Here is a 25,205-nt window from a genome sequence, read left to right as displayed (position 1 = left end):
AATCACTTGTTTTGAAACTTAATGGAATCAATTACGTATGAAGAAATTTATATATGTAAAAATACAGACATATAACTCAGTGGGGAAAAAAAAGTCAAAGTGGTATTTGGGTAACATATACAAAGAATGTCATTCAATGTTATGAATTGTTAGCATTTTAAAATAGCTACTTTGATATTATTTTGATTTTGTATGAATAACCATTACACTGGGCATGTAGGCTGGTCACAGACTAATAGCAAAGAATAAACATATGAAAAAAGTATGATCCATCACAATTTATAGAAATTAAAGAGATTCATTTCACTTTGGTTTTTCCATATGTACAGCTGCTATATTGAGGTAATGGTTTCAGTTAAAGGTCAGTTTCCCACTTTGCCATTTTTATTGGTGGGGAGTATGACCGGAGGAGGAGAGTGGAGCAAGAAGCAACATTCATAGAATGCTTTCTGTGTCTCCATACAATAGTGTGTGCCCTGTGTGGATATCTCGTTCAATCCCATCCACACCCCTCCAAGGGAGACCCTCATCATCTCTTGTAGACCATAAATTTGAGGTTTAGAAAGATTAATTTGCCCAAGAGCTCTTAGCCAGTTAGGGCCAGGAATAGGATTAAGTCCCAGCCTCATGACCTATCCACACCTCACATGCTTCTTTCCAACACCAAATGTAGTAAAACCAGTACACAGAAATTCAAGTCACTTTGGATCAGAAGGTACAAAAACTCTTACCTTGTTTTTGTCCTTTAGGCTTTCTAAGCCTTTAGTCTATCCTAGTACATAACATATAGAACATATGTTCTATACACATCCTAACATATGTTCTATACATATCCTAGTACATAACATATGTTCTATATGTTATGTATGTTATGAACATAACATACAGAACAGAAAGGCAAATGCACATATTAGAGAGGAAACACATGTTCATAAACACAGGCTTGGTTTTCACATGATCGTAGCCACTCACGGACACTCAAGCACCAATGCTTGTCAACGTGTGGGAAAACCTTGCCTTTTAATTTATAAACTTTGACTCTGACAGGTGACATATTAATAGTAACTGTTTATAAGAACAGTGTGTATTTCTAAGAATTTATTGACTTTATTTTTTTAAATTCCTTTTAGAATTTATACATGCAAACATTAAGCATAATAGTGACTATCAGTCTCAAAAGTGTAATCGAGTATTTTACCTGCTAATATGCACCTGTAATATTAGGTTCGCAATGCAGTATATGACTATGTAACATGTGCCTCTCTGCTATTAATAAGCATTAAGTTCTGCCACAGCAGTGTGGATTAGGCCAAGTGTAGTTAGTGGAGTGAAACCCACCAAAGAAGATCACCATCAGTTCCACCAAAAAACAGTCAATTTGATAAAGGATGGTCAAAAATGAGAAATCTTCTAGAAATGGTTCAATCTATGTTTATGTTTTTGAAAAACAATTCATTAAATTTCCTGAGTGTTCTCATTTTTTTGCATCACTTACACTTTCAGATAGTGTTCTTGTTTTGAAACAGTCAATTCCAGAAGCAAATGCTCTGATCAACATGGATCATAGTGACAAGGATCTATGCTAAGCTTTGCCTCTTCCTTTGTCATCCAGATGCTGCAAATGACTTTTGTTGCTGTTCTTGTTCTAGATACTTCTGGACACGGTGTAAATACATCTGATATGTATCCAATGCCCAATACCTTAGAATATGGAAACAGAACTTACAAAATAATTAATGCAAATATGACTTGGTATGCAGCAATAAAAACCTGCCTGATGCACGGAACACAGCTGGTCAGCATCACAGACCAGTATCACCAGTCCTTCCTCACTGTTGTCCTCAACCGGCTAGGATATGCCCACTGGATTGGACTGTTCACCACAGATGTAGGTATCCTAACTCCCTTGAGACATCCTTGAATAATTAAGTTTAGCATCTACCTCCTTCATGATCTGGCCACTGAAATTAGCACTGAAATTAGCACTGAAAAAAAAAATCCCAAAAATAATAATAAATATAACACTTAAATAATTGGTTTATGCAATTACTTGACCAACCTTATGAACAGCCTATGACTACAAAATAAGAGTGCACACCTCTTTAGGGTAAACATCCACTTGCCTAATGTCTGGAAATTAATACCATTCAAAGGTTCTCTGAAAATTTCCAAGTACCCCGATACTGCCTTGCATGTGCACTGGAACACATCTGAAACTCAAGCACTGCATTTGGAAATTTGTGGCATTTAATGAATCCCCAAGAAAAAACAAATCATGCTTCTTGTCTAGAAATGTGATTATTAATTAGTTTAGTACCCCTTATAATTAAGCACTTGAGGTTTTATTTTCCTCTAGGGATGTGGTTTAGAGAATACGTTATTTTCATTTTTTTAAATAAAAATATTGTACACTCAAAGTAGTGAAAAGTAAACTAGTCTATCCTGACCCCTAGTTCTACTCTCTAATGTTAGTAATTGTGAACACTTGTGTGCCATCTAGAAATTTTCCATGTATACACATATATATTCATGTAATGGAAGAATATGTACATTGTTTTTCAAGCACAAATGAGATCCTATTCTACATGCTGTCTTTAAACTTGCTTTTTAATTTAATATATCTTTTACAACTTCACATGTCAGCACATAAAAATCTCATGAATTCTTTAGAACGCAGCATGTAAGGATATACCACAACTTATTAAACCATTCTCCTGTGAATAGACATTTGGGTTCTTCTCAGTTTTTCACAGTTATAAACAATGCACAACAAATATCCTTGTGACAGTAGGATAATTTTTTTAGAAGTAAAATTGCTGCGTACACTTAAAATTTTGACAAGTACTACCAAATTGGCCTCCAAGAGTTTGCACCAATTTACATGCCAACAACAGTATGTGATAATGTCTAGTTTTTTCACATCCTTGTCAACACCAGGTATTCTCAAAATTTTACTCCTTGCCAGTGGGAGAGATAAATGAATGATATTTCATGATTATTTATTGCATCATTTAGTACAGAATGTTTTAACTTTATGTAGTCAATTTTGCTTTATAGCCTCTGGATTTTCTATGACTTAGAAAGGTTTTCCCCACACCAACAGTACAAAAAAAATTTAACCAGGTTTTCTTTAACATGTTTATGTTTTCAATTTTATGTTTAAATCTTTGATCAATCTGAAATGTATTTCACTGTAAAAGACAAGGTACTGGTCCAATTTCACGCCGATTGCTCACTAGAAAATCATTGTGACAGGGAGCCAAGAATTCCTAAAAATCAAAAAAGATCTCATTTGTGGCAGATATTCCTGTTTGTCAAACTGTATTCACAGATGTCCTAGCCCCTCTTTAAAAAGGTGTGCAGAAATAGCAATCGATGTGGGAATTGTAGTATGCTCAGATACCATTGGGTGATGCTGCCAGCACTCGTGGCAAGGAAATGATGGCTCAGTTTTCCTCCACAGAATGGTCTTAATTTTGACTGGTCTGATGGCACCAAATCTTCTTTCACTTTTTGGAAAGACGAGGAGTCCTCCCTCCTTGGTGACTGCGTTTTTGCTGACACTAACGGACGCTGGCATAGCACAGCCTGCGAGTCATTTCTGCAAGGTGCCATTTGTCATGTGCCCCCTGGTAGGTACAATTCTATTCAACTCAAAAATATACCCTATGTAACTACTGTATGCAAGACACTGTGCTAAGCAAAGGATATGAGGATGAGTATAGTAAGAAATCTCTGTCTTCAAGAAGCATCTGGTCTGGTTGGTGATGTAAAGAAAAACAGAACTACAAAATGATATAAGAGAGGTAGCAAATGTTATGGGGGTTATCAAGAAAAAGAATGCATTGTATTCATTTGGAGAAAGGTAGAAAGGCTTCTTGAAGGACATGGCAGTGCAGATGGGCCTTGATAAATGGGTGGGTGTAGATGGGTAATCATGGGACATGGAAAGGCATTCTGAGGAGAAAAGCTGGATGAAAATGGGGAAGGAAGACAGGACGAGGCTTATGTAAGACAAAGCCGATGTTGGGATTTGCCTGAATGCAGGTTAGGCATAAGGGAGGGGTGGGAAATTAGATGAGAAACATGGGCTTCAAGCGTGTGTGGAGGACTTTGAGGATTCATGTTTAAATCAAAGATTGATAGGATTCCAGAGCTACAATAATGATGATGGTGATATTGTTTGGATATTTACTAGATATCTGGCTCTGCACTTTACATAATATCTCATTTACACTTAAAGTTCACCTGGCCTAACCCCTTTATTAAAAATGAAATGTAAACTCAGAGCATTAAATAGTTTCGTAAGTGTCTCACAGCTGTCCATCACCAGTACCAAGAGTAGAAATCAAGTTTCCTGCATAGAATTCACTAACACAAGCTGGCCTCCTTTTAAATCTCTCATTTAGTAAAAGTGCATGTATTTACTTACATTCTGGGTACTGTATCAAATAACATACAAATTATATATCTTTAGATCAAAACAATTCAGGATTAAATGTAAATGATAGCCACATATATCTTGGAAAAGCTAATTCTGCTTCTAAAACACCATAAAAGCTGTCCTTCCCTTTTTTCCTTTTTTTTTTTTTTTTTTGTTAGCACTTGCCTTTTCTTGGAATCTTGTCCTTTCAATAACAATGCATTTATTGAATGCTTAAGAAGTGTCAGGCTCTAACTCGTTGAAACTTCTCAACTTGTAAGGAAGGTGGCTGTGTGGCTCACACCAGTAATCCCAGCACTTTGGGAGGCAGAAGCAGGAGGACCTCTTCAGGTCAGGAGTTTGAGACCAGCTTGGTTAACACAGTGAGACTCTTTAAAAAAAAAATTCAATTATCTGGGTTTGGTGGTACGTGCCTGTAGTCCTAGCTACTTGGGAGGCTGAGGCTGGAGGATCACTTGAGCCCAGGAGTTTGAGGCTGCTGTGAGCTGTGATTGTGCCACTGCACTTCAGCCTAGGTGACAGAGTGAGACTTTGTCTCTTAAAAAGTTTTTTGTAATTAAAAAAAATATTTTTAAAGGTTTTGTTGTTAGCTCTCTTTTATAGATAAAGAAACCAAGTGCAAGGTAACATGCCCATGGCCACGCAGCTAGTAAGTGGTGGAGCCGGGATCTCAGCATGGATGTGTCTAACTCTCATGCTTGCTCTCTGAAATAAAGTCCCCCTGGAGTTCCCTTATTTATTTTATGTTATGCTATGTTATGATACTTTATTGAATGTATTATTTTCTTTCACAGATTTATTAGTGGGTAAGTACTTTTCAAATCTGTGATACACAGCACTGCATGAAATGCATACATTTGGAAATCTCTTTTGCCAGCGTCAGTCAGCTGCCACTCTCTCTGGGAGTCATAGCCCCTGCTTGTTCCAACCTTTAGGATGCTAATTGTAAACATGAAAGAGCCACCCTCACCCAGGCAGCACCCAAACTAAGCCCACAAAGCTGTGCCTTAACATATCTTGTTATGTTTAGGTAAAGATTCTTTCTGTCAGAAATGCTATAAACTGGTCCTAGTTTTATAATCATTTACATGAAACTCAATCTTTTAGAGTATTACCATGAAAATCTTGTTACATATATTTATCTTGGTCTTTTATAGAATGTAATGTAATATTTATCTCAATAAATAAACCCAGTCACCACCCTGAAATCATAACTGGTTTTTCTTCACAGAAACAAGACAATCTGAACACCCAGAGTTGTGCTCAGAAACATCAATTCCCTGGATAAAATTTAAAAGTAATTGCTACAGTTTTTCTACAGTCCTAGACGGGATGAGTTTTGAGGCTGCTCATGAATTTTGCAAAAAGGAAGGTAATTGTTTTTGTGATGGTAAAAATGCTTTCATGTGCTCCTTCTTGCCATTTCAGCAAACAATGTGGATTTCTTCATTCATCCCATTATTTAGTGACTTTAGGAGCAACAAAAACTAAACTATTGAAAAAATAAATACTATTGAAATTGCTTGTTTGGAGGACAGCTACTATATGAAACAATGTGCAGTGTAGAATTTGGAAACCTCAGATGATGTCTCAGCATGCTGCACTTTCCGAAAAAAAGTTCCTTTTGCATGCATTTGCATTACGAATTTTGAATGTTCCCTAAAATTAATATTCTATGCCTTAACTTCTGAAGTGCAAGCTTGTATCTTTTAAAAAATGTGGTTTTACTTTTTTAATTTAAAGTCTCTTCTTTACAATGGAAATTTTCCCTTTTCAAAACCTGAGCTTTACAATTAATGGTATAGGAAACATTTTTTAAAGTATATTTATGTGTAAACACAAATATTCCTTTGCTACTTGTCTCTCTTATAGGTTCTAATCTTTTAACAATCAAGGATGAGGCTGAAAATGCATTTCTCCTAGAAGAGCTGTTTGCTTTTGGTTCTTCTGTCCAGATGGTTTGGTTGAATGCTCAATTTGATGGTAACAGTAAGTGATTTGGGTAGAGGAGAGGACATAAATAAATACATGGTTGTTAAAGCTGATGATAATGGCATCTGTGAGCCAGAAAACTCTCCTTGGATACGTTTTCTGAGAAAAAATAGCATGAAGCCTAAAGCCATTTCTTCCAAAAACAACATTGCAACCCTTTTCTTTACGCTTTTGTCTTTTAAAATAATCCCAGAACACCAAAAATAAAAACAAACAAACAATAACATGTTTATCTTTATCCTTAGCAGGAAGATGCTTGGCTGGAACTTTGTGTTCACAGACTTAGTCATCGCATAAAACCATATTTACTGGAAAATATCCCAGGTTTCTAAATGTTATAAAAGCACAATAGAGTTATGGAAATGTTTCCATGATGAACTATGCTGTTAGGATTCTTATTTGCTACTCATAAAAACCAGAGTTTGTAATAAAATGGAAGCATGGTATTCTTTTCTTTTTGTAATTGATGGTTATTGAAAGGTACTTGTGAAGAAAATTATTTTAATTGGTATGGAGAGCTTGTTACAGTGGTGTACCAAGGTTGGGGGTGAGCCTACCCTTTCGAGGAGGAGTATTTTAATCGCCAACATTGTTTAGAATTTCAAGCAGATGGTGATAATAAAAAGCAGACCAACTTTTAGTTAGCTGTATTGTTAGTTTTAAATTGTTTTCAGACAATACACTATGGCCCACACATGGGATGGACTCTCCTACCGCCCCTACCGCCTTGGTACATGGCTGGCTATTAAAGAAATTCACTGTAAAATCTTTTTAGAAAGCGAGCCATTTTGTAATGATGAAGATGTTAGGACTTCAAAGGATTTTTCTTTACTCGACTAGTTTTGTTTATCAAATGATTTCTTTAAATCGATTATATATATATATATATGGAATATTTCAAAATTCAAACTGTCAAATTAAGAAACATGATAACCTAAATGACCTAAATGAGAACACTGTACCTAAAATAAAGAGGCAACTTTATTAATGCCTACCTTTTGATGTTGAGTACATCACTGTATTTACTGAGTTGAATGTATTAGTTCAAGAGTCTCATTAAATTCAGGGGCTGCTTTTTATGGTTAATTCCAGTCTTAGTATGTTTGATAACCATGCACATAATTCATAATGAGTCAGCAATTTTCTCACAGATGAAACCATAAAGTGGTTTGATGGAACTCCCACAGACCAGTCAAACTGGGGCATTCGGAAGCCAGACACAGACTACTTCAAGCCCCATCATTGTGTTGCCCTGAGGATCCCTGAAGGATTATGGCAGCTATCCCTGTGTCAAGAAAAAAAAGGCTTTATATGTAAAATGGAGGCAGGTAGGTAAAGTCAGAGAGTAATTCTTCATTTTGATTCTACCTTAACTAATGTTGACTGACTTCTTTAGCATTTAAAGGTTTTAAAATCCAAGTTGAGAGAGTATTCAGATAGATTCTGACATTATTGTTGTGTTCTGCACCAAAAAAGTCAGAGAATAGTTCAGCTCCTTCTTTCTCTGATATGAGAAAAAAAATCATTATAAGTCAACTCAAAGACTATGATTTTTCTTGTGTCACCCTGGTTGATCACCTAATGGGCCAAAAAGCATTTTCCCTCAAGCAAATAGAACTAGGAATGTAAACCAGCAACCTTCATTCTGGTGACTGCTACTCGGAATTTTTAAGGTTTATGTTTGGCCTCAGGAAATATAATCTAGGCTTATGTATATTTGCCATAGACAAGAAGATGTGATTCTCTGTTGCAAGCATAATATGTCATAAAAGTCACATTTTAACTTAATCATGAGCAACATACTTAGTGTTTAGTAATTTAAAAAAAAAAACAATAATTTTAGAAATCTAAGCTAGAAAATTCTAGTCACTGATGGTGGGAAAATGTCTATAATAATTACAGCAATTTCTAGATGTCAGTATTATAAAGGAGGGATTGCTGTGGCCTGGACTGCTAGAGAAGGCTTCAGACATGAGGTTTTAGGATCCCAGAGGATGAGGAGAATTATAGAAGCTGGAACAGAAGAGGAAAAGGCCCAGCCTGATTGAAGGCAGCAACTAAGAATGTGTTTCAATTAGAGCAAAGGGCTCACGTTAGAGGGTGATGGGAATAAAATTGGACGGTAATGTAGGATCCTTTCACAGAGAGTGCCAGGCTAAAGAGCTGAACTTTGTGGTGGAAGAGACAGACCCCCTATGTGCTCTGTAGACACCTGTGATGAAGTAGAACTCATGAGGATATGAAGAGAAACATTTGTAATTTGAGTGATTAAACTAGGAACGAAAGAGGAGGGGAGAAATAGGAAGAGAGAATCACTGGCCTTGGTGACTGATTTGAGCTGGTAATGAAGAAGAAAACACTGCAGGTGTGGGCACCAATGTTTGAAACCCCCACAGTGTGAGTCTCAACTCTGTGTGAGAGAGAAAAAAAAAGAAAAACATGGCTAAGCCTGATAAATAATGTGCCCAAGTTATCACTAGCTTTTAAATATCAAGAACAAATCAGAAACACCTCATGTCTTACAGGACTTTAAAGTTTCCTATAATGCAGATGACACCTCTTTCATCCTTTGCAGCAGCTTTCCAAGGTAGTGGAGCAATTTAAATATCCCCATTTTACAGACGGGAAAAGTACCTGTGCAAACTGAGGCTACATCAAGGACTACAGAGAAAACTCTAAGTTTTCTAAGTGCTCCTTCCATGCCGCCCACTGCTTCTATTCTGAGAACAAACACTCTTAACAGTCTTTCTTAAAGATGTATCTTTATATTTAAAGTGATGTTTATCCCAAGTACACTATACAAATTATATGACTATATTCAATTATCACTTGTATTCTGAAAATTTGTGCATCTGATATGCATCAATTTAAAAGAAGTGTCTTCATAAAAACACAATAATATATATTTTCGACAGTTTAATGCAATGTTAAATGGCATTGTTTTTATATTAAAAGAACAAGTCTGGGCTGGGTGTGGTGGCTCACGCCTGTAATCCCAGCACTTTGGGAGGCAGAGGCAGGTGGATCACTTGAGGTCAGGAGTTCGAGACCAGCCTGGCCAACATGGCAAAACTCCATCTCTACTAAAAATACAAAAATTAGCCAGGTGTAGTGGTGCACACCCGTAATCCCAGATACTAAGGAGGCTGAGGCAAGAGAATTGCTTGAACCCAGGGCAGAGGTTGCAGTGAGCCAAGATCACGCCATTGTACTCTGGCCCGGGCAACAGAGTGAGACTTCATCTCAAAAAAAAAAAAAAAAAAAGAACAAGTCTGTTTTTTAAAAGTATGGTTTTGCTATTAGTAACAGTGTTGTGATTTTTTTCATGTCTATCAGAGTGAATGAGCATCAGTAGGACATCAAGGCAGTTCTTTTACTCACAAATCCATTTCTTCATCTTCCTCTGGTTCATTCTCTATATCTTTCTCTGGATCTTTACCTAGATCAAAAATAGAAGAGTTCACATTTTGATATAACATCTACTTAAAAGATGTGTTTTTACAGTAGAAAGTTTTAAAACAGAAACTCTCTAACTTTTTGGATGGAGAAGCTGTTGCTCATTCCCCAAGACCCATGAGATCACAAAGGTGAGAAGACGCTGATTTAAAAATCCTTACAAAGAGGCAGGCAGATTATCATTGCTGAACAAACTCCATATAAGATCCCAAGAAAACTGTGAATTCCTTGTATGCAGGGTTTATATTTTACTCTATATTTATTGCAGCACAGTGCTGGGACTGAATGGAAACTTCTTGGCTTAAAAAAAACAAGCAGGGTGTGTGTTTGTGAGCACTAATAACGATGATTACAATAAATCAAAGGTCAGCAAACTTTTTTTGTAAAAGGCCAGCTAGTAAACATTTTAGGCTTTGGGAGCCATATGGTCTCTGTCACATGCCATTGTAGCACGAAAGCAGCTGTAACGATACATCAATGAATGAGTGTGGCTAAGTTCCAGTAAAACATTTTTTATAAAAACAGGATCATGGGCCATAGTTTGCTGATCCCTGAGTAAGTAATGACATATTTTTGCTGAATTAAAAAAAAACCTCATTTTAATTTTTGTATTTGATTTCAGATATTCGCACTGCAGAGGAGCTGCCAGAAAAAGGTACGTTTGAAACCATACAGAACATTTTGATTTTTCTTAGAAATAATAAGATAGAAAGCAACTGTATGACAGTATCTATATTACTTCATCGCCACTGAAGTTTTTCTTTTTTTAAAAAAAATCTTCTTTCAGGACCAAGTCACAGCATCATTCCTCTGGCGGTAGTATTGACACTGATAGTCATTGTGGCCATTTGCACACTTTCCTTCTGCATATACAAGCATAATGGTGGCTTCTTCAGGAGACTTGCAGGGTTTCGGAATCCTTACTATGCTGCAACCAACTTTAGTACAGTACATTTAGAAGAAAATATTCTCATTTCTGATCTTGAAAAGAGTGACCAATAATAATGAGGTCAGAGAATGCCACAGCCACCAGGGTAAGTAAAGAAGACTAAACAGGAGTCTCATCTGTCTTTCCCTTTACAGCCCAGATGCCATTAGAATGTGAATTGGGTCACTATTTTAATTATTCTCGACGTGATTACTGGTTTTGAATTTTAACCAAATCAGATGGGTTTTAATTTATTCATTTCCCTAAACTGTGATCCATTCTTAAAAGGGGTAAATGATGCATTGGTTATTTTTCAGAAAGACAAGAACTATTAAAAGAAACTCCCTATTGAAAACTCTGAAATCAATGTGAATAATAGTTTTTGCATTAATGTATCTCTACTAAAATTTGGGGGAATTTTAAAACTAATCTGGTATCTATTCAGACATTTACCTGCACTCATACCATTAAGACAGACAGAAAGAAGCAAAAAAAAAAAAAAAAATTAATCTTGTATGAGAGGAAAAGGAAAGGGCTTCTGAGAGGATTCTTAGTTGTTTCTTTTGAATTCACTTTTAATAGCAGGATTTGGAAAATACTAATTTCTGTGCTTAAGGGTCACATGTTCTGGGCTCTCAACTGATATTTAAGGTGACATTCATTTTTATTAGGTCTAACATCTCAAGCTAAAGGAGAAAGAAAAATACCTTCTTTTAAATGGCAAAGACCTTCATTAGCAGCACACTTTTATAAACAACCATATAGTTAAAATGTGGCCTTAAACTTTCAATTACTAAATGATGATTAAGTTGGATATTGTAAAATGTCTTATAGATAAGCTTAAAGTAATATATTGAAACTTTAACAGTTGTACTGTTAAAACTCATGGACTTTCTGAAAAACTAAAGATATAAAATAATATGTAACACTCTTAACAACTGGAAGATACAAAATGTAACTTGGATTTAAAGGAGAAGAGCTAAAGATCTGAATTATAGTCTCATTAGAACCAGACAGACGTTGAGAAGTACTAAATAAATTAGTAATCTAGATATCTTTATTATGTAAATGAGTTTAGGTGTTCTATTTAATAAACTGTTTTCTGGGAACGATCTCCTTTTATATTAGTCTAGTTAGTATAGATGGTAAATAATGATTATGATACTGTCTGTAAATAAAAAATTACAGATTTTATTTTCCTTTATTAGTTCCTTATAAAGAAAACAGCTTCATAAACAATATCTAAAAATTTACTCATTACATAACTGTTTATTGAATTTTATCAATAAAAAAGTGTGTTGGGCATGGTGGCATGCATCTGTAGTCCCAGCTACTTAGGAGGCTGAGGGAAGAGGATCAACTGAGCCCAGAAGTTGAAGGCTGCAGTGAGCTATGGTTGTGCCACTGCACTCCAGCCTGGGCAACTGAATGAGACCCCAACTCAAAAAAAGTGCTGTTCTAGAAACAGAGGTACTAAGGTGAGCAACTTGGGGTAAGGGCTATCTTTTCATGGCACTTATTTTCTAATGAGGGAAAACTGACAGTAACTCAGTAAAGAAATGCATATGTATAAAATAGCAAGTGGTTATGAAAATGAAGTAAGGTTCCATGATAGAGAGAAACTGGGGGACTCTCAGGGCCTCCCTGAGAGTGTGCATTTTAATTATTACAACCAACTGCCTCAAAACCAGTGGCCACTTAGTCACAAGGGGGAGCTCTGAGAGAAAGTATGAATGAATTTCTAAGAGGCAAACCATCATCATTAGAAATACAATTTGAAGAGCATACCACTAAGAATGGAATCCTCGTGGCCTGCAACAGTTAATCCAGCTTCCAAAAGCAGCTCTTTGCTACTGTTATAATAATTTACACACTGGGACAGTCTACCTCCATAATTTTTTTAAGTATTGGGACTTCATTTTTTAAAAGATATTATATTATGTGGCAGTTGCATATTTATGACTCAAAAGAATAATTGGCGTGAACTCACCAGATGGTATAAAAGCCCAATTTAACAATCTTTTGAGTGGAATTAAAGTTCTGTTCTTTTCAATGGACTTGGTAAAAACTGCTAATCAACCAGCCTTCCAGCCAAGGTATATAGTCACACATAATAATCTGACAAAATACACCATTAGGAAAGTGATTTTGCAGAAAGAAGCTGTATTGCTTGTCAATGTTCCATACTTTGATGTTTAGTATTGAACAACATCTGCAGAGAATCTGGACCCATGGACAGATCACACACTTCCTGCCATTACTGAATTTGCAGAAATAGTACTGAAGTATTCTGCTACATTTTTATATTTGCATTTTTTTGAAACTTTTTTTCACTTTTTTTTTTTTTTTTTTTTTTGAGATGGAGTCTCGCTCTGTTGCCAGGCAGGAGTACAGTGGCGTGATCTCAGCTCACTGCAACCTTCGACTGCCTGGTTCGAGCAAGTTTCCTGCCTCAGCCTTCCGAGTAGCTATGATTACAGGCACGTGCCACCACGCCCAGCTAATTTTTGTATTTTTAGTAAAGACAGGGTTTCACCATGTTGGCCAGGATGGTCTCGATCTCCTGACCTCGTGATTCACCCGCCCCAGCCTCCCAAAGTGCTAAGATTACAGGCATGAGCCACCGCACCTGACCTCATCTGTATTTTTAATGTGAACTAGATTTTATAGCTATAAGTCTAAAAGAAAAAAAAAGTAGCAAGTAATGGGTATATTATACACTATTTGAGTGATGGTTACACCAGACTTTACCACTACATACTGTATTTATGTAACAAAATACACTTGTACTTCTTATATTTATGCCAAAAAAGCGGTAGGATCACAAATTCACACATAGTTAATGGGCCCCTCCAACAGTCAATTATTTTCTATGACTAACCTGAGGATCTTTATAGACTCTGAGTAATGGAAATGCTTGCGTTTTTCCATTTAACAATATCTTGGGCTCTTACAGTTACAACAGTTTTCTTTCGGGTTAAATATTTCTTCTCTTGAAGGGTCCACTCCTTATTAAAGATAAGATTAAACTGAATGTTTACTTAAACATTCAGTCTTTTGGAGTTTCTTTACTCTTTTCAAAATGGTGGTTGGATATATAAGAACTTGCTGAGTCCTGGTAGTGTTGAGGGGAGAAGGTGATAACTTACTGTGGATGTATGTTAGCTGGTGTCCACTGAGAATAGCTGTCTAGCCTCACTCCTGGGAATTCTGCTGGCATCTGCTGTGAAGTCTGCAGTTGCTTTAATCTGTAGTCTGTTCTCTTTGATTCGGCCTCATTCTGTCTGTCCCTGGTGCTGTCTTATCTATTGAGAACTGGCTGTGTCTCCTGTTGAATTCCCTATCCGGACACTGCAGTTCTTGGCTACAAGGCAGTCACTTCACCCCTGCAGTGGTGAGATCCCATTAGCTACCATTAGCTACTGTTTTCGTCCAGAAAGGCGAAATGCCATAGCAAACAATCCCACAGTCTTGGTGGATTAACACAGCAAAGGTTTATTTCTCACCCATACCTGCATGGGCTGGCAAGAGGACTTTGCTCTGTTCAGTCATTCATGGGTCCATGCTCCTCCTATGTAGCCAGCCCTCTGTCTCCTAAGGCCTGGAGTCCTCCATGGGCCTCCAGTCTGTGGCTGACAGAGGATATTAACTTGAGACCCATCTTTGATTCATTATGAAGCTTCCGCAGGCTGTTGAAATACATCCTCTAAGTCAACAGTCTTCAAACTGGGGACACATGCCTAAGGAATACAGGAGCATGGATATTTAAGAAACTTAATTTCCAGATCTTCATGTATATTTTTTCTTAAAACTGATTTGCCTGAGAGCACTCTTGGTTCTTCTTTCCCACCTCTCTTTACACAAATGCCTTTCTCTACCTTTAAAAAGAAAAAGAAAAAGAAATGGCTTTCATTTCAGATCTTACTATGGGAAAATCCTCCATGGCTCCAAAGAAAAATATTCAAAGTATTGATGTCAGTGAAGCTTCTTTTAATAAAGAATTCATAAACTCATTCTGTATATCCTCACGTCTTTCTCTGTGTTAGGAAATTTTTCTGTTAAAGTTGAAGTGATGACTTAGAAATGAGTTATTTTGCCCCGTGTTCATATTCTGAATTTATATGTATTACACAGTGGAACAGCTGGAGTGCTAACTACTTTCATCTGAAAATTTATCTCATCTATTCCCTGACTATTGTCAGAGAACAAGCTATAGAAAAAGTCTGGTGAAAGCAAAGTGAAGCATGTGTTGCCAAGAACCTAACATCTTATGTTATCCAGAAGAAAGTCCCAAGGCTTGATTTATCTTAGATTTCTATGTGAGTTGTGAGGATGAGTATTAACAAGCTTATTTGAACTGAAAAATGAATTCAGACCTTTTCTGAACTTTTTTTTATTTGGCTCATTGGTTTGACAACAAGGATTGACTTTACCCATTAAGTTTTATGATGAACATTTTGTATTAATTGAATGAACTAAATCTGCTGCTCTTGTGTTCTGATTAAAGCTTGTAATAGGATAAAGGCATTTTAATAGAAAAATAGTATTGACCGAACTATAATGAAGTGATATTTTACTTTTCCCAGCCTTCATTTGTATATCAGGTAAAGCAAGGTGCCTGTAAGTGAAAAAGTAACAGGCATAATCAACAGTTATTTGAAGAGTCTTAGTAAAGCCTTTTAATTTTACTCGTAGGAAATTGACATGAATTATTCTAATGACTGGGTAACAAATCATTTTGCAAGTAGGGTGTTTCCAGTTCTATGCTTTAAGAAAAACTGAAGGAGAACATAATCAAGCAGTTGGTTGATATAGAAAATAATTTTTAATGTCGAATCACTGATTTTTTTTGGCACCTATGAGAAAGGAATTCAAATAATAGAGGGATATTGTTATAACAAACCTCCTTTTATTCCCATCTACTTATTTATATGAACAAAGTTTCTATGTTAGGATAAGTTAGGGTATGCTGTGGAAACAAACCCTGTAATACTAGTGGTTAAAAACAAAACTCAGAAGTTAATTTATTGATCATGCAAAGCCTGCTATGGTCAGGACACTTGCCTCCAAGCAATAACTCACAGATCCAGGCTGTGTCCTACCTCCAGAACTTGGGGCTTCCAGTGCTGCTATGGCACTACAGAACTGTTAAGTTACCAGGTTTAGGAAGAAACACGTGGCTCTTCCACTCACGTGTCATTGGCTGGAACTAGTCACATGACCTAACCTAACTGAAAGGAAGTCCATGAAGTCTTCTGCTTTGTGTGCTCAGGAAAGAGAGGATAAGGGACCACAGATAAGCACCAGCAATTTCTACCAGAGTTTCTCAGCACGTATAGCTGCAAAAAAAGAAAAGAGAGAATAGAATTGATGCTGAACCTTGATTTATACTAGCAGTTTTTAATACTAATTAATTTTTATCTATGATATATCCATTTCCTTAAGAGATCCATTTGCTATCATTTTAGTTTGACATATACTATCTTATTTTAATCTTTGTAACATATTTATTTTGTTCTGATCAATTGTATACTAACAATAATTGAAATGACAACTCAATATAGAAGGAAATGTGTAATACTTGGAGCCTATGTTCACAGGGACTTATTAAAAAATAATTTTAGGCCGGGCGCGGTGGCTCACGCCTGTAATCCCAGCACTTTGGGAGGCCGAGGCGGGTGGATCACGAGATCAGGAGATCGAGACCATCCTGGCTAACAAGGTGAAACCCTGTCTCCACTAAAAATACAAAAAAAAATTAGCCGTGTGTTGTGGCGGGCGCCTGTATTCCCAGCTACTCGGGAGGCTGAGGCAGGAGAATGGCGTGAACCCGGCAGTTGGAGCTTACAGTGAGCCAAGATGGCGCCACTGCACTCCAGCCTGGGTGACAGAGCGAGACTCTGTCTCAAAAAAAATAAATAAAATAAAAAAATAATTTATATACATATTTTTACTGCAGGAAAATATGACAAGGTAGTGAATAAAATATTTCACAAATTAAAGTATATTTCATTAGGATAAAATTCTGTGGGGGAGTTGGAATGGAAATACAAGATTGAAAGAAAGTAGTACCTCTGACTGCTGAAGAGGTTATTTGTGTGTATTTCTATTTTTAAATAGATTATGATAGAATTCAAATTGTTGTAGTATCTCCAGTCAAAGGAACTTGGGCTTCTTGAGAAAGTGGTGGATTGCAGGTCTAAGGCAGGAAAGTACAAGATGAAACTGGAATATCTTGTGATGGCAGAAAATAAGGAGGTGCTCACAAAAAGGTGGCACATGTCCGAAGGGTACAGGAACCAACCTGAAGGAGCTCTCCAGTGGAAATGTTGGAACAATTTGAGCAAAAAACAAAAAATTATAATATTGGATTATAACCCACACAATAAATATCTGTGTGTCCATACTGATGTAAACAATTGAATGAGTGAATGAATGAATGAAAAGAAGAAACAGTTCTTCTCCCCAGTAAATTCCAATTGATAAATGTAGAAGAAATGGGAGAAACAAAAATCACTATCAGGAAAACACAACAGTAATAATTGTTGGCAAGACCTACTAGTTGGTGCAAAAGTTAGTGGGTGAATGTTTGAGGAAAAACAGAATATTTGCATAACCTTAGAGTATTTCCCCCAAAATAATCACTAATTACAAAGGGAAAGTAATAACTTTACAGTAGAGAAACTTCTTTAATCAAGGGATCGAGGTTAACAGAAGCAGTAATAAGCCACATCAGCATCATGTACCCCCTGGTATGGCACTGAGAAGGCCACATGACTTCTTTGGTATCCTCCCCAAAATGCATTATCTCAATCATGAAAAAACATTAGACAAATGCAAGTTGAGGGACATTCCACAAGATAAATGATCACTTCAAAAGTGTCCAGGTCATGAAAGATAAGGAAAAATTGAGGAAATGTCCAGGATTGGAGGACACTAAAGAGACATGACAACTACATGCAAGTTTAAATCCTCAAATGGATCATGGAACAGAAAATGGTCATTATGGGAAAATGGGAAAGTAAAATAAAGTCTGTGGTTTAATGAATAGTATTGTACCAGTATTAGTTTCTTTGTTTTGATGATTATACGATGGTTTTATGAGATGTACCGTTAGAAGAAGCTGAAGGAGGCTGTACAGGAACTCTCTGGACTAAGTTGGCAATTTTTCTGTAAACCTAAAATCATTTCAATATAAAAAGTAAACATTTTGCTACGATATTAGACACCACTGGATATATTAAAAGGGTGGTAAGGCACTTTTATTTTTACATGTCATTACTTATAATATTCTGAAAATTGCAGCCTAATTATAAAAAATTTTGGCTGTCAACTTAGAAATTTGTGAAGCAATATGCCTTCTTTCACAATTCTTTTATCAATTTTGTGTGCTAGCCAGAAAGTTTGAGGACCACTGCTGTATGACATTTTTTCTCTCCTGTCTCAGATGAGAAGCAGGGCAAAACCCTGTGTGTCTCCAACTTACCTAACACACAATCTGCTGTAGGATTAGGACCCACACACGTCTTGGTGCAGGCCATGCTGACTTCCATCTGCTCCCTTTTCTCTGCATTCTTCTTCTGTGTCACTTCCCTGTCTTGTCAGTACTTCTAACTCATACTCCTGCTATCCCCTACAACCTCATGCCTTAGTATTGATAGGGTACGGCAGGGAAAAACTCACTTAGTTTCCATTTTGTTCTTGGAGAAGAAAAATTTGTAGACATTTCCAAAATGGCATGTACATCATAATTCTTATTGCCAACATTTGTAAGAAACTTTGACTGTAGTGATTATCAAGATACATGCTTGGAATATTTATTCCCTCTTTCCCCACCTTTCAAAATAAGGATTTAGAGCAGGAGTTGGCAGGGCCAAATCCATCCTGCAGCGTATTTTGGAAATAAAGTTATTGGGACGCTGCCATCCCCATTCACTCACATACTGTGCATGACTGCTTTCATGCTTCCATGACAGAGCTGAGTGGTTGCAACAGAGACCGAACGGCCTGCAAAGCCTAAAATATTTACTTTCTGGACCTTTACAGGAAGTTTGCCAACCCCTGATTTAGAAAGTGAAAACCTAAATGGGGAAGTCTTACATACTTTAACGTATCTTAGCAAGCACTGTTATGTTAATGTATATGGACAGCACTTAAAATATATCAATAAACAATTCTGATCAGTAAACATTTATTTAGAGCTTATTGTAGCCCAGAGAGTGTCCTGTGCTCAGAGGCTATAAATACCAATAACACCCCATCTCTCCCCTCATGGAACTTGGTCTCGGGGGAGAGGAATATGTAAATGATAAGTGCAATGCAATGTGACATAAATAATATCAAGAGGAAGAGAATCAGAAAAAAAAGGAGAGGGGACTGATTAATTCTGTCAGAAGTAGAGAAAGGCTTAACAAGATAAGTGATATGTATTAAATTGTAGGAAATGTTAGATAAACAGCTTTCTTTAGTATTTTTTGAGTTAGAAAGCAAGTTTTTAGCTTGGGGTCAGAATATTTTTAGAGAAAAATCTTAAAATGTTCCTAAATCTGAAATTCTGGATTTAAAAAAGTGAAAATCTGCATATGCCTCTAATACCTAATGACGAATTCTAATTGCAGAAGAATGCCAATAACTAAAACCACAAAATGAACCCTATGTATACCGGTGACCTTCTTTACTCAGAATATAATTAACACAAGCACTTGTTTCTTGCAGAGCACTTTGCTGTAATTTAGAACAAATTAAGGGAAAAAATCATTCAAGTGCTGTTTTCTTCACACCATGAAGTAAGCATGATGGACCAAAGTTAACTCATTTAAAATATTATCATCCATTTCTTGTAATTATGAATAGCGATACCATCTTTTTTTCTTCAAAAAAAAAAAAAAAAGACATCCTGATCTATGCTATTTTCAACTTGTTTCCTGTGCTTCTATTTATTAATGGAAATTGATTTTTCAAGATTAATGTAAAATGTGTTTCTGTTTCTCCCATTAAGTCTCTTATTTATATTAGATTCAATGTATATGTTCCTGGATATTTTTCAAATAAATATATTTTTAATATAATACAGAAAATTGCAAATTGTTAAAGGACCATTTGTAATGTTTTCTCCTGGCCCTCCCTAGCCCTGAAACTGTGGTTTTATTATTGTCTTCACACAGTTGTTTGTGAATTAACTTAAGTTCCTTGAGTTCCTACTTCTAAGAGATTATTTAAACTTTACTCTTTACCTTCTTAGTATACAGAGCTTGGTAGGAGCTGGAAACCCGACTCACAGATTTAGGAAACAGTGGGTTCTTGTCCCTGTGGACATCAGAACTGGGGGGAGGGAGAGATAGAGAACCAGAAGGCAGAACAAGGAAAAACCCAAAGAAAGGAATGGGGAGGAATGGAAACCTAACAGGAAATGTTACCTCAGTGAGTCACCAAGGGCTTGGAGTTCCTGGCCCAAAATGTGGTTCTGTGGAGGCTGAGGACAAACTTCAAGACAGATCATGCCTTAATCGATGTGCTAAGCCACTGGCTCAGGCAGTCCTTAAGCAAGGGCTCCTCTGATCAGACAAGGAATTATTTCCTTCCCTTTTACTCCAGATGACACCTAAAGGTGCAAAAGAAAACCATCTCTGCACACTACCAAACAAGAGGGTGCGTGAACGAAACAGACCCTCCTGACCACAGGCAAGGACTGGAGAGCTTGGTGAAACTGGTGCTCAAGGTAGAAATTCCCTGCGATTGCTACTGCAACTTACACTAAATGTCCCAAGCGAAGTGAAGGGAGAAAAGAGAGATATTAAGCAAGAAGGCCTACTTGTTTATGCATTGCTTTAGAAGATAATCTGTAATTACATATTAATAAGTAAAGTTAACATTACACTTAAATAATAACCTATATTTGTTACTGCATTTGAATCACTCTTATCTGACTTAGTTGGTCAGGAAATCAAAAAAGTCAGTTAAAGGAAGGAACATAAGAATTGCTTTAACATTAGTTTAAACATTTTGTTTTCTATTAGAACACATAAACATACATTTATCCACTAATCTTTTGGTGTAGGGACAATGTCATTCCTTTTAATATTCCTTCCTGTTGGTTTTATGCATAAAGCATATCTATAAGGTGTTGTTCACAATCTCCAGTTTTTAGTAAATGAAAATGAAACCCTGTCTCTGCAAAAAATACAAAAAAGTTAGTAGAGTGTGGTGGTGCATGCCTGTAGTACAGCTACTTGGGAGGCTGAGCCCGGGGAGATTGAGATTGCAGTGAGCTGTGATCGCACCACTGCACTCCAGCCTGGGCAACAGAGTGAGACCCTGTCTCGAAAATAAAGATAGCTGTAGAACAATTTGAGTGCAAGCCCTAAATGTGTATAATTTTCCTCAATATCTGTAGTTGTCTTGCTCAATAGTAGTTCACTGCAATGTCAAACTCCTGGACTCTAGCAAGCTTTCTGCCTCAGCCTCCTGAGTAGCTGGGCCAGCAGGCACATACCACCACGCCCAGCTTATTATTTAAAAAAACTTTTGTAGAGACGGGGTCTCGCTTTGTTGTCCAGGCTGTTCTTAAACTCCTGGCCTCAAGTTGTCCTCCCTCCTCACCCTGCCAAAGGGCTAGGATTGTAGCATGAACCATTGCACCTGGCCCTATTTTATGTTTTACAAACTGTATAATTACAATGTCTAGTACAATTGGCATTAACGGATTTGGGAACAAACACAACCAACTGGTGCTAAGCATATGAGGGAACCCACGGTGGAGCAGCCTGGACTGCCTTATTTCACAGGTAGTTTGGCTGGTCCCACAGCACAGGTAACTGGTAAGCTGCGGCTTCAGCTGTTCGTGTTTGAGACTTATTCCACGTACAGAAAGTCAGACTTTCCCTCAGAACTGAACTCTGGAATCCACACAGAATAGATGTGAGCATAAAAAAGCAAGAAAGAAAGAGTATAGCTCCCCAGGCCACCTGTCAGATTGGAACTTGATTTAACTTGTCTGAAAAAGGAAATCACGGAGGTGCTGAGGAAGGGGTGGGAAGAGAAACAGTCCCCTATGGAAGCAGGCTCGAAGACAGGTGTCCTCAGCAGTTTTGGGAGAAGGGACTTGCACTTCCGAAGCCAAGGCTCCCAGGGATATGGCTAAATGATTTTAGGGTTCCAAGGACATCCCTGTGGTGAGGTGGATACATTATTAGGATCTGCTGTAAGCACAACTTCCTTCATTTCATTTCCATGTTCACCAAAAATCTCTAGCCAGGATTTAAGTCCTCCGTGTAGGCGTGTCTGGCATTGAGAGAAAGTCTGACTCCGACTTTGAGTATATTAGACCCCTTGGAGGATCTAATAATTTCCAAGGATTTTTGGGGGAACAGGTGGTGTTTGGTTACATGAGTAAGTTTTTTAGTGGTGATTTCTGAGATTTTTGGTGCATGCATCATGCAAGCAGTGTACACTGTAACCAATGTATAGTCTTTTTTTTTTTTTTGAGACGGAGTCTCGCTCTGTCTCTCAAGCTGGAGTGTAGTGGCACAATCTCTGCTCACTGCAAGCTCTGCCTCCCGGGTTCATGCCATTCTCCTGCCTCAGCCTCCCAAGTAGCTGGGACTACAGGCGCGCACCACCATGCCTGGCTAATTTTTTGTATTTTTAGTAGAGACAGGGTTTCACCGTGTTAGCCAGGATGGCCTCGATCTCCCGACCTCGTGATCCACCCGCCTTGGCCTCCCAAAGTGCTGGGATTACAGGCATGAGCCACCACGCCTGGCCACCAATGTGTAGTCTTTTATCCCTCACCTGTCTCCTACCCTTCCCCCTGAGTCCCCAAAGTCCATCATATCATTCTTATGCCTTTGGGTCCTCATAGCTTAGCTCCCACTTATAAGTGAGAACGTACGACGTTTGGTTTTCCATTCCTGAGTGACTTCACTTAGAATAATTGTCTCCAATTCCATCCAGGTCACTGCGAATGCCATTATTTCATTCCTTTTTATGGCTGATTAGTATTCATATATATATATATATATATATACACATACACACACATAAATATATATACATATACACACACATATATATACATATAGATATATACATATACATATACAATTTCTTTATCTACTCTTTGATTGACGGGCATTTGGGCTGGTCCTGCATTTTTGCAAGTGCGAATTGTGCTGCTATGAACATGCATGTACAAGTTATCTTTTTTGTATAATGTCATCTTTTCCTCTGGGTAGACAGCCAGTAGTGGGATTGCTGGATCGAATAGTAGTTCTACATTTAGTTCTTAAAGGAATCTCCACACTGTTTTCTATAGTGGTTGTACTAGTTTACATTCCCACCAGCAGTGTAAAAGTGTTCCCTTTTCACCACATCCACACTAACATCTATTTTTTTATATTTTTTTGATTATGGCCATTCTTGCAGGAGTAAAGTGGTACCACATTATGGTTTCAATTTGCATTTCCCCTGATCATCAGTGATGTCGAGCATTTTTTCATATGTTTGTTGGCCATTTGTGTATCTTCTTTTGAGAATTGTGTATTCATGTCCTTAGTCCACTTTTTGGTGGGATTGTTTTTTCCTTGCTAATTTGTTTGAGTTCCGTGTCGATTCTGGATGTTAGTCCTTTGTCAGATGTATATATTGTGAAGATTTTCTCCCACTCTGTAGGTTGTCTGCTTACTCTGCTGATTGTTTCTTTTGCTGTGCAGAAGCTCTTTAGTTTAATTAAGTCTTATCTATTTATCTTTGTTTTTGTTGCATTTGCTTTTGGGTTCTTGGTCATGAAGTCTTTGCCTAAGCCAATGTCTAGAAGGGGTTTTCCAATGTTATCTTCTAGAATGTTTATGGTTTCAAGTCTTAGATGTAAGTCCTTGATTCATCTTGAGTTGATTTTTGTATAAGGTGAGAGATGAGGATCCAGTTTCATTCTTCTACATGTGGCTTGCCAATTATCCCTGAACCATTTGTTGAGTAGAGTGTCCTTTCCCCACTTTATGTTTTTGTTTGCTTTGTTGAAGATCAGTTGGCTGTAAGTATTTGGCTTTATTTCTGAGATCTCTATTCTGTTCCATTGGCCTATGTGACTATTTTTATACCAGTACCATGCTGTTTTGGTGGCTATGGCCTTATAGTTTAAAGTCAGATAATGTGATGCTTCCAGATTTGTTCTTTTTGCTTAGTCTTGCTTTGGCTATGTGGGTTCTTTTTTGGTTCCATATGAATTTTAGGATTTTTTTTCCAATTCTGTGAAGAATGATGGTAGTATTTTGATGGGAAATGCATTGAATTTGTAGATTGCTTTTGGCAGTATGATCATTTTCACAATATTGATTCTACCTATCCATTAACATGGGATGTGTTCCCATTCGTTTGTGTCATGTATGCTTTCTTTTAGGAGTGTTTTATAGCTTTCCTTGTAGAGGTCTTTCACCTCCTTGGTTAGGTATATTCCTAAACATTTTATTTCTCCTTGTAAATTAATAAACTGACATTGTGATGTCCTCCTCAGTCTCATGTATGATTTTGTTTGGGCAGTGGCAGCTCTGGAACATTGCTGTAGGAGGTACATAGGTGTGGGCAGTCTCACCAGAAAGGGGGTCTAGATCTGAGGAACTTGTCATGGTGCAGTGATTCCACAACAGGGACACCGGGCTTTCTTAGATGGCAGAACAGTTATATATTGGCATTACGACATCTACCTCAGCTTTTGCAGGTGTTTAGTTGAGTAAGCCAAAGCATGGCATCCCCTGTTCCAGAAAAGAGTATGTTTCTGTGGCTTGAAACCGGGAACCAGGCCTGGGACATAATGGTCATCTTTAGGTTCCAGTCCATCTCCACACAGCCTTCCTTTTCTTTGAAGACAACTAGGCCACTTCTACCAGCTCTCATCTCTCTTATTACATGGTAGTATTTGAAGGATCACAAATCTGTTTTAAGCACAGTTTTACAGATGACAAAAGCAAGACTTAGAAATATTCTTTGATTTCACCAGTAATACATGGCTAATTTGTGGCAATACATGAGAACTAATCTCATGAGTCCCAGTTCTGATCTTGGTGTCTTGCGGTGTGACTGACCCCAGAGCACGGCAAGAAAGGAGGAGGTTAGGAGGAATGTGGGCCATGGTAGACCAGGGATGATGAGAGTCTATGCTATCAGACCATAAAATCAGAGAAAGGGAAAGAGACTTCTCACCTGACTCAGATACCTGGGAAGGTGAGATATAGTTGCATTTATGCACTGGAACCCAAATAGGTCTGTGGAATAGGAAAGAAACCCCAAGGAGAGTTCTGAAAGTGGAGAGTTAAAGGAAGGGAGTACATTTCATGCGCGTCCATGTGAAGAGACCACCAAACAGGGTTTGTGTGAGCAATAAAGCTGTTT

General features: G+C 37.4%; 1 protein-coding gene and 1 long non-coding RNA gene across 6 annotated transcripts in view; one reads left to right on the top strand and one right to left on the bottom strand.

Moving 5' to 3' along the window:
* PLA2R1 (phospholipase A2 receptor 1) overlaps positions 1-19,885 on the top strand; it is a 127,500-nt gene extending 107,615 nt beyond the window's left edge. For 2 of the 5 annotated variants that reach the window (XM_054548672.2, XM_024242962.3), the window contains 7 exons: positions 1,650-1,888; positions 3,464-3,632; positions 5,676-5,816; positions 6,317-6,433; positions 7,588-7,764; positions 10,515-10,547; positions 10,680-11,329. In XM_054548672.2, coding sequence (XP_054404647.2) covers positions 1,650-1,888; positions 3,464-3,632; positions 5,676-5,816; positions 6,317-6,433; positions 7,588-7,764; positions 10,515-10,547; positions 10,680-10,894 — 1,091 coding nt within the window. In that variant the 3' untranslated portion in view covers positions 10,895-11,329. 5 annotated transcript variants of the gene reach the window in all.
* LOC129057846 (uncharacterized) lies at positions 1,853-15,304 on the bottom strand. The gene is made up of 4 exons (XR_008522622.2): positions 13,970-15,304; positions 9,818-9,875; positions 7,432-7,721; positions 1,853-1,985 (listed from the first exon to the last, which is right to left on the bottom strand). It is a non-coding gene; the product is annotated as an uncharacterized LOC129057846 (long non-coding RNA).
* Positions 19,886-25,205: the final 5,320 nt, after the last annotated feature.

The sequence above is a fragment of the Pongo abelii genome, chromosome 11 (assembly GCF_028885655.2).
Source record: "Pongo abelii isolate AG06213 chromosome 11, NHGRI_mPonAbe1-v2.0_pri, whole genome shotgun sequence".
NCBI classification, from domain to species: domain Eukaryota; kingdom Metazoa; phylum Chordata; class Mammalia; order Primates; family Hominidae; genus Pongo; species Pongo abelii.
This window is presented reverse-complemented; position numbering and strand designations above follow the sequence as displayed.